General features: G+C 40.5%; 1 protein-coding gene across 1 annotated transcript in view; it reads left to right on the top strand.

Moving 5' to 3' along the window:
- The window catches only part of LOC308289041 (P-selectin-like), a gene marked incomplete at its 3' end in the record, with an annotated part of 37,667 nt that extends 25,488 nt beyond the window's left edge, over positions 1–12,179 (top strand). The window contains exons 24-25 of the mRNA XM_080730575.1: positions 8,684–8,824; positions 12,160–12,179. Of these exons, the coding sequence (XP_080586701.1) occupies positions 8,684–8,824; positions 12,160–12,179 (161 nt within the window). The remainder of the gene's footprint in view (positions 1–8,683; positions 8,825–12,159) is intronic.
- Positions 12,180–12,862: the final 683 nt, after the last annotated feature.

Genomic DNA, 12,862 nt, shown 5'->3' with positions numbered 1-12,862 from the left:
ATAATGCTCACTGTAAAACACAACACTAACACTAACTGATAGGGTTAGTGTTAGTAGTACTACTAAATAAGGACATACTACTAAATATCATCACCCGAAGATCTGGCCGCAAGAAAATATATCGCTCAGCGATTTCTTCCCGAGCGTTTCTAGATATCTAGTAGCAATTGATATTTGGCTCTGTCGCAAACTTATCATACAGTATGAAAGAGGCTGCGCACCCTCAAAGATCCGTGTTAAATGAAAGCAGACAGCATGTGAGCACAGACAGAACTTATGTCTGTCTGTCTGTATGGATGGATGGATAGATCGATGGATAGATCGATGGATGGATATATCATGAACTGAAGCGTAGGGAACGTTAGGCGAACGAGGCGCCCGCCTACTGAGAGCTGATCTCGCCTAAATTAAAACATAAATAAATCTCTATTTCCATTGTGTAAAGACCTGACTGGACAGTACAGTGTGGAGAGGACCTAGGCCTAGGAATGTCGCTCAACCAGTTCCATTCATTGACTATAGTAAGCGGCCGGGCAATTGAGAAAGTGTTACGCTTTTAGAGATGTAAATGTGGGCTGCCATGGCCATTTAACTCAAGTCGCAACAACAGAGACAATAACACACTGAACAAAGTCCACTCTGCTTTCCTCCTACCTGTAGGATATCCTCTGTTCCAAATTAATAAAGTCCTTAATGTAGTAAACAGCTTCCAAACACAATATGTGATGATCGTGATTCGATTATTGTGTTGTTTAAATCCAGCACTGCTGGATTAAGAATTGACGTCGTCTTGATGTCTCTCCAGCTGTAGCATATTAAAACTCGTTAAGCAAGCCTCGTCCGTTTAACACATAAAAAATAAAATGTATTTCATAGTTCACCCTCAAAATGACTTTTCTTCTATTGATTATACTCACACCATGGAGACTTGAGTTCAACAATATTTAGCTGTTTTTATTACAGACGTGAATAGAGTAAACTATGAATAAACCATGGATTGACACCTACTGCACATACAGTATGAAACAGAGCTGCTACCTTTAAATGCATTTTGAGAAGAAATGCTGTTATTTGTTCCAAAAGCTTTATACCCTGTATATATATAAAATGTCACAATGCGACATAGCTTTACACAATGCTGTTCCCCCTCCCAATGTATAGGCTATATGTTATCCATTTTCAACCGTTTTTATTTTATTTGTGACACTTGCTTTGGCAAGGATCATCCTGGTGAAATATCTGACAGTGTGTGATCAATCTCATAGTGTGAAAACCACAACAATATTATTATGACAGACGATTTCAAGAAAGAAAGTCACTTGTTTAGTGTGAAATAATCTAACGACCTGATGACTCGCCGACCACGCAACATCGTACAGTGTGTTAACACTGTACTACACAACTAACACAACACTAAACACTCGCAAAATAATGCTCCGGAGTTATCTCCTCGTCTATTAGAACACCAATCGTACAACAACTGTCCGGCATGTGGCAAAGTCGCTTTGCAATCCTTTTTGGAGGGCAGTGAAACGCTTCTGTCGGGTTGCAGACTGGAGGTCTGTGCTAGATCACGTGGTTTTCTGCCCGACACAAGTAAACCAGGGGGCGTTCCCACAGCGTCGTTACGACAGCTGACAAGTATGAATTTCTCAGAAAAGTCGATTTTCAATTCCGATTTCGATTGTTTTGGTAAAAAATAATACATTGTTTCAACTATGTTGTTTTCATTTAAAAAATGCAAGGAGAAGATTTTTTTTTATTGTTGTTGTTTTTCTTTTTTTTTATATAGCCAAATAGCAAAATGTAATAAAATAATAATAATAATAACTTTAGTTGCGCAACAATCACATACAGAAGTTAACTTATAGAGTCCTTAGTGTTTCATTAGCAATAGTGAGTGACAAAACAGCTTGCCGTGGCAACAGAGGAATGTGCAGTGACAAGTTGCAAGTTGAACAAGGCTTGCTGGCCAGCTCTTGGAGGCTGGTGAAACAGGTGAAAAAATAGCTAAGGCCGCCCCTGCACTGCCCATGCACGGAGATGTTGATTGATTGTAAACGGAGGCGAAGCGCTTCGCTTCCCGACGCAAAATTAACACAGTGACAGGGACCGTAGGACTACAGTAGGTGGGTAACACAGAATTAATAAGCTCCTTTCAAACTACAACAACAAGCAAGTTTACCAGCTCAGCAGCGTTTGTTCTGTTTGCTGCCTGTACCAGTGCGAGTAAGCGCAGTGCTGTGGTGAGCTCTGCCACAGCACACAGTCTGACGTGCGCTATAAATGTGCATCAAAGAAATGACACCTCAGAGAGAAATTAGTATTAATTTGGTGTCGGACCTTGTCGTCCTGCTTTAGGAGGACCGGGCTGTGTACTTTTTGCCCCGTGCAAGGCTCCAATGAGTAAGAATTACCCTAATTAAAGTGAAACTCGATTTGACGATTTCTTATTTTTTAAATCGTCCAAAGGAAAAAACCCGGATTTCGATTAAAAATCGATTAATCGAAAAACCCTAATATATATATAGTATACATTGGTTTACTGAATGTGTTTTATTAATTATTGAATTCTCATTTCAACAGGCATCATGGACTTTGAACCAACATTGTGGGAAGAGAGGGTGAATCCGGCTTTTGAGAGTTGAACTCTCAATATTATTGAAATAATATTGAAAATAATTGAATAATATTGAAAATACTATTTCTTTTATACTTTTACATTCTTTTTACATTCGAGTGCTTCTTGTATTTACTGTATATGGTTTTGTGATTGTAATATTAAAATAATGGAGAATAAACCAAACTTTACAATGTACTGTACAACTTGTGACTCGGCTAACTAACCCTAATAACCCCAAGATGTGAGAGTCACCCAAACCTCTACTGCAGTGGTTCTCAACGTGTGGGTCGGGACCCCCAGGGGGGTCCCCAAATTATTTTGGGGGGTCTCCAGATGATTAACTTAATGTGCAAAATTGATTTCTCACTCAACAGTAAACAAACCAACATAAACTTTAAGTCTATAGAGGGTATATATACACATTTCTAAAGTGACAATTTAAGGACTTTTTAATACCTCTGAAATGACAAATTAAACATTGGCCAAATTGTCAAATATTAGAGGCAGAAATTGTGAAAATAGAAGATCAACATGCTCACAACGCCTCGCGTTGCGAGGCTTTGTGAACATGTAGATCTGCTATTTTCACAATAGAACCGCGTTATACAAAATGTAATGGGGCTAATGCCTCAACTCTTAGTGCTCGTAGGGTGGGGGGGTCCCCAGTTAAAATATGATTATTTGGATTGAGATTGATTGATTGATTGATTGAAGAATGTATTAGAAGTTTGCAATAGAAAAAAAGTATAGTTTCATGACAGTACAAATCACTGGTACAAGGTCAACTAAAAGGAGATCCTAGAAAGCCGAGGCTTATTTCCACAGGAACCACACTTTAAGTATCTGAGAACCACTGCTCGACTGCAATGTGAAGTGGTCTGGCACTGTCTGGCTGTAACACCTTCATACTGGCCCAGTTCACCCGCCTCTCACCCCCTGCATGGGCTTCACAACCTGGGGGTCAACTGGTGAAAGTGCCACACAAAGCCTGGGCAACTGCCAAAGCATGGCATGAAGTGTCAATGTGGCACAATCTACTGGCCAGAAAGACAACCCCCCACCCCCCCCCCCCCATCACTAAGAGCTGAGGAGGTGATGTATTATGCCTCTCTGCATCACGGCTCCATGTGGGATTCAAACTGGGCACATGTCCCCATAGTCCGGGCATTTCGGGCAGTATTTTGATGGAATCATGCACTTTACCAGGGACGTGCTGGCCATTGGGAAAAGCGGGACAACTCCCTAACGGCCGGTTCATTCCCGGCCGGTCCAGGCCGGCCTTTAGGAAAATAAATAAAATAAAATGTTGGCCTATGTTCCATTTTGGGGGCTGGGCGGCCAACAAAGTAAATTGTCACTGTCGGGCAGAAACCTTGTATCTCCAAGTTTCAAATTTATAATTTTTTTTTCGCAAAGCAAAGCCCTGCTTCATCATACAAGGCCGTTGCACAAAAGTAGTGAAAACAGCCGATCTACAAGCACACAACGCCTCGCACCGCGAGGCGTTGTGTGCTTGTAGATCTGCTGTTTTCACTAGTTTAAATCATTTTTAAAATGATAAATACAAAACAAACGGTTTTGGACATACAAGGTTTCCACCCGACAACGACAAAATATAACTCATGTACAATAATTGGCCCACTGGCTTGTCACTTGTCATGATCTGAAATGGCAAATCTTTGAATAGCAGCAGCACTATAGAGAGAGATCTCTCTCCATAGCACGCAATGAGGGCCTCTCCAACTCTTTTTCCCGGGCTGAATCAGGGGCCCAGCATGTCCCTGCACTACGATAGAAACATGACATTTGGCACACAGTTAGAACATGCCATATTTAACTTTTTTGGCTATAGGGCCATCGCAGATTTGTCTTGGGGAAACTTGTGGGAGCCAATCAAAGTTGGCGTCTCATAGGCTTTACTATACAGTAAAATAATACAAAAAATAAATATGCTTTAAGTAGCATGTGAGGGGTCAAACTAGGGTTTTTTCATGATTCGGAATCCAATGCAAGCATTTGTTTTGCATGAAAAACATTCCTTGGGCTAAAAACGGCCCCCATAAAACTATGATTTAGTGATGAGTCGTCACTTTTTACAGTTTTGTGGGGGCCGTGTTTCGGAAAGGGAATGTTTTCCCTTGTCAAAATTGTATACACTGTAATGCTATGATTAAGATCGAGTCATTTTTACATCCACATTCTGGTAAAAAATATTTAGTCAAGGGCAGAATTACATGTAAAACTAAATATGTTGTATACCTTTTGAAGTGCCGTGTGGACCCTAACCCTTGCTAGGCATTTTAATGCTGTGGGTCACGATGTCTGTACTTTAAGGTTCATGGGGATTGAGGTGGTAAACCCCTTGAAGAGAGGTGGCGATTGGGATAAGTTGTTATTACAGAGGGAAGCTGTCACAACCTGGCTTTTGGATTCATAGGCTACTCTTCAGACTGAACACCCTTAAGGGACTTAAGGAGGAGCTGTTATTGAGCTGCTTCTTGTGAAATTGGACATGTTGCCTGTCATGTAATTTGTTTGGCATTTAACACCATTTAGATGCTAACTTAGAGCGTGGTGGATCTCAACGGCTTCCTTCTTGTATATTCTTAGTTTTATATTTTTTTATTTTTTATATCGTCTATTTTTGGAATTGTTCACAGTAAGCCTTAGTATTGTTGGGTTTAGTAACCTCTCTGATACAATAGATTATCTAGTGTCTTCTTGTCATAAAGGGTTTTTCTCTGTGTAAATCATTTATAAACATTTATAAATCATTTATAAACAGTTTATAGATAAGTAATAAACATGAACAAACTGTTTATTGACATTTGTAAATGTTTACCTAAACATTTATAACTGTTTTAAACATCATTTACATGTTATTAGTAAGGCATGTTATAAGTAAGTAGTAAACTAATCATGAATAAACCATTTATCTACATTTGTAAATGCTTACTAAATAATTTATTACCAATGCTAAAATTCACATAATGTGTAGGTAGGAATGCATTTACAAATGTCTGTTAAGGTGACCTCCATGTGTTGTTCATGTTTAATATACGCTTTGTAGATGTTATCAAGAGCCCTAATGTAAAGTGAAGACTATTCATTGTGACCATGATGTCGCAAGTTACTATAAAAACCTCCACCGGATGTCCGTCTGTCATGTCACGTCACGTCACGTCACGTCCCGTCACGTCACGTCATGCCACTCTTTTGGCCCTACTCTTATCTCTGGCACCGTTGCCCCTATCCATGCCAAACTTTGCACACACTCCTTGGCTGCCAAACCACAACCTCCACCCCTGATTTCTCACATGCCCCTCTTCTAGCGCCACCATGAGGTTGCTTATCTCCCAATTAGGGAGTCTTACTGGTTATTTTCATCTGTCTGTTAATGTGGCCTCCTTGTTTGTTCATGGTTATGCTTTGTAAAACATTCCTTAAATATCTATAAATCATTAGTAGATGTTATCAAGAGCCCTAATGTAAAGTGAAGACTATTCATTATTTACAACTGTCTGTTAATGTGGCCTCCATGTTTGTTCATGTTTAGCAGTTTGGAAAGTTTGGCATGGATAGGGGAAACGGTGCCGGAGATAAGAGTAGGGCCAAAAGTGTGACGTGACGTGACGTGATGTGATGTGACGTGACGTGACGGACAGACTGACGGAGGGACTAACAGACAGCCGGGGGAGGTTTTCATAGTAACTTGCAACCTGATGGTCACAATGAATAGTCTTCACTTTACATTAGGGCTCTTGATAACATCTACAAAGCATATATTATACATGAACAAACATGGAGGTCACCTTAACAGACATTCTTAAATGAATTCCTACACATTACATGTGATTTTTAGCATTGGTTATGAATGATTTAGTAAACATTTATGAATGTATTATAAATGATTTGTTCATGATTAGTTTACTACTTACTAATACCTTACTAATAACATGTAAATGATGTTTAAAACAGTTATAAATGTATAGGTAAACATTAACAAATGTCAATAAACAGTTTGTTCATGTTTATTACTTATCTATAAACTGTTTATAAATGATTTATAACAGGTCATTATTGTAAAGTGCTACCATGGTGGTATAAGAGCAGCAACAACACTAGTACCGGTATATCGTCGTTGTCGGCTGGAAATCTCGTATCTCCAAATTTGTACGTTCTTTCGCAAATCATACAAGGCCGTCGCACAAAATAGTGAAAACAGCAGATCTACAAGCACACAACGCCTCGCACCGCGAGGCGTTGTGTGCTTGTAGATTGGCTGTTTTCACTAGTTTAAATCATTTAAAAAATTATAAATTAGAAACAAACGGTTTTGGACATACAAGATTTTCACCCGACAACGACGATATCTGAACTGTCGCTGGAGTAGCATTAACGCCGCCGTCGCCCCCTGCAATGTTGTGGCCCTCGGCTTGGTACCCTAGACATAATTCGGCCCTTGGGGAAAACTAATTGGGGAACCCTGGTCTAGACTCTAAACCGTCCGTTTTGAGCCTGTTGAGAGGTAAATAAAAACTTTTTTAAAGGAGATTCCTTGAGTGCTGGCAACTTCTTCACTTTGCATGTCTTTGGAATGCGACAAAAAATATAATTGAACTCAAGTCTCCATGGCGTGAGTAATCAATGGAGAAAAAGTCATTTTGGTAGTGAACTACTCCTTTTAAACAGAGGATTTTAATGTGTGTGCACATGCTGACACGTTAAGATAAACATTTCTGGGCGACCTGATAACTGAATGGTTACATCCAGCTGTTTCAGCTTGTCCCCAGTTCCACTGTCTGCTTTGTGTCATTACCCTGTTCTCTGTCTGCCTTTCCTGTCTCTCTTTCACTGTCACTATAAAGCAGAAAAGCAGAGACAAATATTTCTTAATGCAATTCATACAATACTGACTCAAAAACCATTCGTCTCATTTTGACACTTAAGTTAAATTACTGTCATAACAGCTCCATATTTACACCACAGCCCTCTGCCTACAGCTTGAAGGATCGCTTGTTGATTACGTATGTTTACGTATTATCTAACCGTGTCTCCCTAATTATTTAGTAAGTTTAGCCTCAGGATTCAGGAAACAAAGGTTCCTGTGCTTATGTGGCCCCTAGGTCAGCAGCTTATCTCCTGTTTCCTTGGCATGAGGCAGCTTGATGTACAAGTACACCCTCTGGCAGGCCTGGAATTTCATCATTTTAGGGGCAAGGCCATTTGGCCTTTGGTGTTGTCCATTTTGAGGGCACAAAGGCCAAATGACAGGGCAGGAAGGCCATCAAATAAAACAAGATTTTTGTCCATGGCATTGAAAGAATTTGTTGAATCTAAGGGTTAAGGATGATAACCTAATCTGCAGTGAAATAGGTTAAATGATGGTATTAAAAATCTGATCCATGCTCAGCCCTGCACCAATCAAAGTCACTGGATTGGTTTGAAGATGGGGACTCGGGGACACTGGTGTCTACATATTTACAAGAAAGAGACACCAGTGTCTACTGTCTACATATTGTGAGAGACAGAGGAGAAAGTGGTACAGTCAACTGGGGCATTAAGGCCACTGTGGGCTCAGGTCATGCAATTGGTTTGAGGGGCACAAGGCCAAACTGAGGGGCAATGGCGGCCATGACCTTCATGGCCTCCCTGAAATTCCTGCCCTGCCCCCTGGACATTATAGCATGTTGCAGGGCCTTAACCCACCAATCCAAACCTTTGATGCTGAGTGCCAAGCATGGAGGCATTTGGGCACCATTTTTATAGTCTTTAGTGTGACCCGGGCCAGGGATTGAACCCCGACCTCCCAGCCTCAGGACGGACACTCTAACCACAAGGCAACTGCGTGCGCTTCCTCAATTAACCTTTGATGCTTATGGTCACATCCAACTTGACATCTGTTTCCTCTGTTTCCTGTTTGCCGACGCGTAAAACCACACTCAGAATGCTAACACGTGGGTTTATGTGGCACAGCAGAAATCCATCTTCACACAGTAGTAAGATGGCATTGGGACTTTAAAGCATTGCAGATACACTTTAACCCCCATGTCTCTCTAGCTGTGGAGTGTACTGCACAGTCTGCACCCGACGACGGCTACATCGACTGCTCGGGATCGAACCGGACCTTCAACTCGACCTGCCGCTTTGGCTGCTCCGTGGGCTTCCTGCTACTGGGGTCACCTGCGGTAGCGATGGCAGGTGGAGAGGGCCACGACCTTTTTGTACAAGTAATTAAAGTTTCATTATATGAACCTTACAGTCACTATCATTATAGGCTACACCAAAACAGGCCTGAACCTTTTCTTTAGTTTTTTGGAGGTGAAAGTGTTTTGGAGATATTCAAAACGTCCATGGAAATGAATGGGAATAAATATTGGGAATAAATACAGAGATACAGCTCGACACTGAATGTCAACATTTTCTAATCGTTATTACAGTATATAATAAACGTACAGTAGACAGATATGTCATTTGCTCTTTTCTCTCCCAGGCTGACCCTGGAGAAGTGATGCATCGTTTTATTACTACAGTAGCAGGCTTGTAACAGCTGTACTTCTCTCCTGTCTGACAAAACCTTGGTCAGTTGCAACTTGAAGTCCCTGCGTCGATTAACTGTTAGTTTGAAAATCATTAAATTGCTATGCATCTGCCTGTATATATCTGAGATGCTTCTTGAATATGTTCCTGGCAGCAACAGCAAGATCCCAGATCTCCTGACCCCATATAGTCGCAACTCCAAGACCATGGCACGGAAAAGCAGCTGATAGGTTCTAACCTTTGGAACAGCCTGGATCTACAGTATATGGGACTTAAAAAGAAAATATATACCATTTTAACATTGTTTTCACCTATAGGTTATTTGCATTGCTTTTATTTTTTATTTCATTCGCTGCATTTTCAAAATGGCTCCCAAGTACCAGGATGCCAATCCATATCATTTTTATCTGGTGTAAACCAGATCTTTAAAGAGATGATTTTCTGGCGAGACTTTCAGGAGACTTTCAGGCGACCTATTTGCCGATTGGCTGTCCATGTCACATGGTAACCGAGCTAGTTTCATGATTGGGAGCGGCCCTCCATTCCTTCACACTTCACAGGCCAGGCCCTGTGGTCACACATTTCTGGACACCAATGTCTGTGTAACATACATGCATTCATACAACTGCGAGTCTGCCGCTGCGTGCTTGATTTGGCTGTACACGCTGACTTGGTCATCAGGAAACATGCTCCCTCGTCGATTGGATTTTACAAAACAGACCCGCGTCGTCACATTGAATCCTGTTTAAGAAGAGCTTAAAACACAACTTTCTAATGTTACATTGATGACGTGAGGAACGCTAAAGTCGTCTTGGTTACATAGTAGGCTATGCGAAAATAACAAACCTCAGAGTCGCAAATTCAATGATCGCTGCATCAGCACACACAAAACACGGGCGTGAGAGAAGTAAATGAATGAAATGGACATCACGTTTAGCCGATTCAACGATTCCAAAAGTCATACGATTGGAAGTTATTGCTACATGCGGCTACATGCGTCTCATGCTGGTTTTGTTAGGCAACAGCCAGGGTCCAGGGAGTGCACAGAATTTTAGAGAGGCATGGGCTGACATTTCTAAAAGGGCCTTTTCATACGGATAAAAGTTAAGGGGCCCCTTTTGCTGTATGTGCGCACGTGCCTGGCGACCAGCGCATCACATTACAGACTTATAATTTCAATCCGTTTCTTTGCAAAAACACATTTCTTTTAGAAAACATTTGTATTCTTGTTTCTCCCAGTGTTATGGTTTTTAATGTGTAAATATAGCACTTTATTATGGGGAAAAACGTGTGTAGGCCTATTTTCCTTTTTTAAATCGCTAAAATAGCGCATTTTTGAACACATTTCCTTAACGGTTAACGGTTAATTAACTGATAAGGCCTGACGGTTATCGGTTAAGAAAAAATCTCCATTTGGCCATCCCTAGACATATAGCCTACAGTAAGTTAGAATATTATGAAATATACATGAGAAAGAACACCAACACTAACTTCAACACACCAATACACCAGATTTTAAATTGACTGTGTGTCGATTCTTGTTAGTGCACGGATCATGCACGCCCATGCCTAGATCATGCACCATGTGTGTGCACGCTGTTCACAGCTTTCAAACAAAAAAATTAGATTATACAATAAAAGGCAAAACCCGGTGGTTTTCGGGATAGGCACCACGGACATGAAAATAACCACCCGGAAATCTTTGGGATAGGCACTAGATGAGTTAATGTTTTCCTATCTTTTCATATTTTTTTGAGTTTCACTTGCTGTATAGACTATATAATGTTATGGACTATATAAATAAAGTTTGATTGATTGATTGATTGATTGATTGATTGATTGATTGATTAACGAGGAGCGGAGGCGACATAGAAGAAACGTCAAACTGGCAAACACAGGGTTACTTACTGCATTGTTAATCTTCCTTTCTCAATTTCCCCAGACTATAAACATGCTCTGATGGCTCTGGCTAGTTGTGTGGCCTGCTCCGCTGTAGGACTGTGCTGCCTCTGCTTTTGTTGCTCAAAGTACAGAAAGAGTAAAGGCCTGTCCATACTTTGACCGAAACCGCCGTTTTCGGTCAAAAGGTAAGGTTCGACTACAAAATGACGCCACTCGCGACTTCTGAAAAGCATTAGACCGAATGAGAGTTCGGAAATTTGCACGTCGGAAAGTCCAACTCGCCGAACATTTCAGTCAAAGTATGGAGAGGCCTTAAAGGACAACTCCGCCCTAAATCACTTCTAGGCTCATTTTCCTACTTATATTGATCCAAAAAGACTGTCCATGGGGTCTATTAGGCAGAAATGCACCTGTTGTTCATTTTCCCCATCAGAACCCAGCAGCTCTCTTAGCATAGAGTGGAGCCTATAAGCCTATCACTTTTAAACTATTTGTTGTGGTCAAAAGTGACTTTATTTTTCATGAATGTGGTACTTGTCGTCATTACAAACACATCCATGTCATCGTTGTCCCGCACAAGCCATCACACTCTGCTAAACAGATGTTATGCTTTTATGTGTTTTGCCAAGTCCCGGAAAAGATGCCCTGTGATTGGCCAGTACAGTCACTTTGATTGGCATGTCTGCGGAATGCTCACCCCAAAACATTATTTATGAGATTATGGAGGCTTGTGTGGGACAACCAAGGCATGGATGCGTTTGTAATGACAACTAGTAACACATTCATGAACAAGAAAATCACTTTTGACCACAACAAATAGTGTAAAAGTGATAGGCTTATAGTCTCCACTCTAAGCTATGAGGGCTGCTGGGTTCTGCAGGGGAAACTGGACAACAGGAAAATTTCTGCCTAATAGACCCCATGGACAGTATTTTGGGATCAATATAAGTATGAAAATTACCCTAGAAGTGATTTAGGGCGGAGTTGTCCTTTAAGTCTGTATCAACCTCTGCAACATTACTGTATTTCAAAATCAAAAATATATGATGCAATCCTCATGTCTCTATGATGACCTGTTCTTCTTGGTTTCTTAGGAAAGCTACGGTCCTCTTAGGTTTCTTAGGAAAGCTACCTCAAACGGTCAGTGTTGAAATCATATTCACTGTACACAGATGTATCATAGTTCCACCCATGCCATGACTTTTTATTTTTTGGAAGTTAATTTCCAAGAATCTATCTACTGTCATACAAATTATAATATTATTATAATATGTACGGCAACAGTATTTCATGAATCAATCAACAATATTTGTGTCAGCCAAGGACACAATTTACATTATTATAATCATTTCAAAACATTGGATGGTTAATATAATTTCATATTCAAACTTTCTGTTTATCTCATGTAATAAAAAAAAAAGAATCACTTCTTTCACTGTGTCTACTGTATAGGGAGGTCGAAGAGGCAACGATTCCAGCCAATGAGACTTACCGGTACGATTGAAGGACAACTACGTTTTTATGAAGTCTTGCATTGTTACATGCCATTATTTATACATTGGGAAAATCAATATTACATGTGTTTAGATACTATTTCTGCATATCCTGGCTCATCTTGTGGCACGTTTATTTAGATGCATATGACATCAATCACATCTATGTTGTATTGTAACCGTGGTTCTTTTTTACTTGCTCCAGCAACTATCTTGGTTGTGCAGGGACCTCATGTCATGTCTGACCTTGGAAAGATTGCTTTTAGTATTTCTACAGCAGACTCATGCATTGTGCAATGTGACA

The sequence above is a fragment of the Nannobrachium achirus genome (assembly GCF_963921795.1).
Source record: "Nannobrachium achirus genome assembly, chromosome: 1".
Lineage (NCBI taxonomy): Eukaryota > Metazoa > Chordata > Actinopteri > Myctophiformes > Myctophidae > Nannobrachium > Nannobrachium achirus.
Note: the sequence above shows the minus strand (reverse complement) of the source record. Positions and strands in the feature narration are given on the sequence as shown.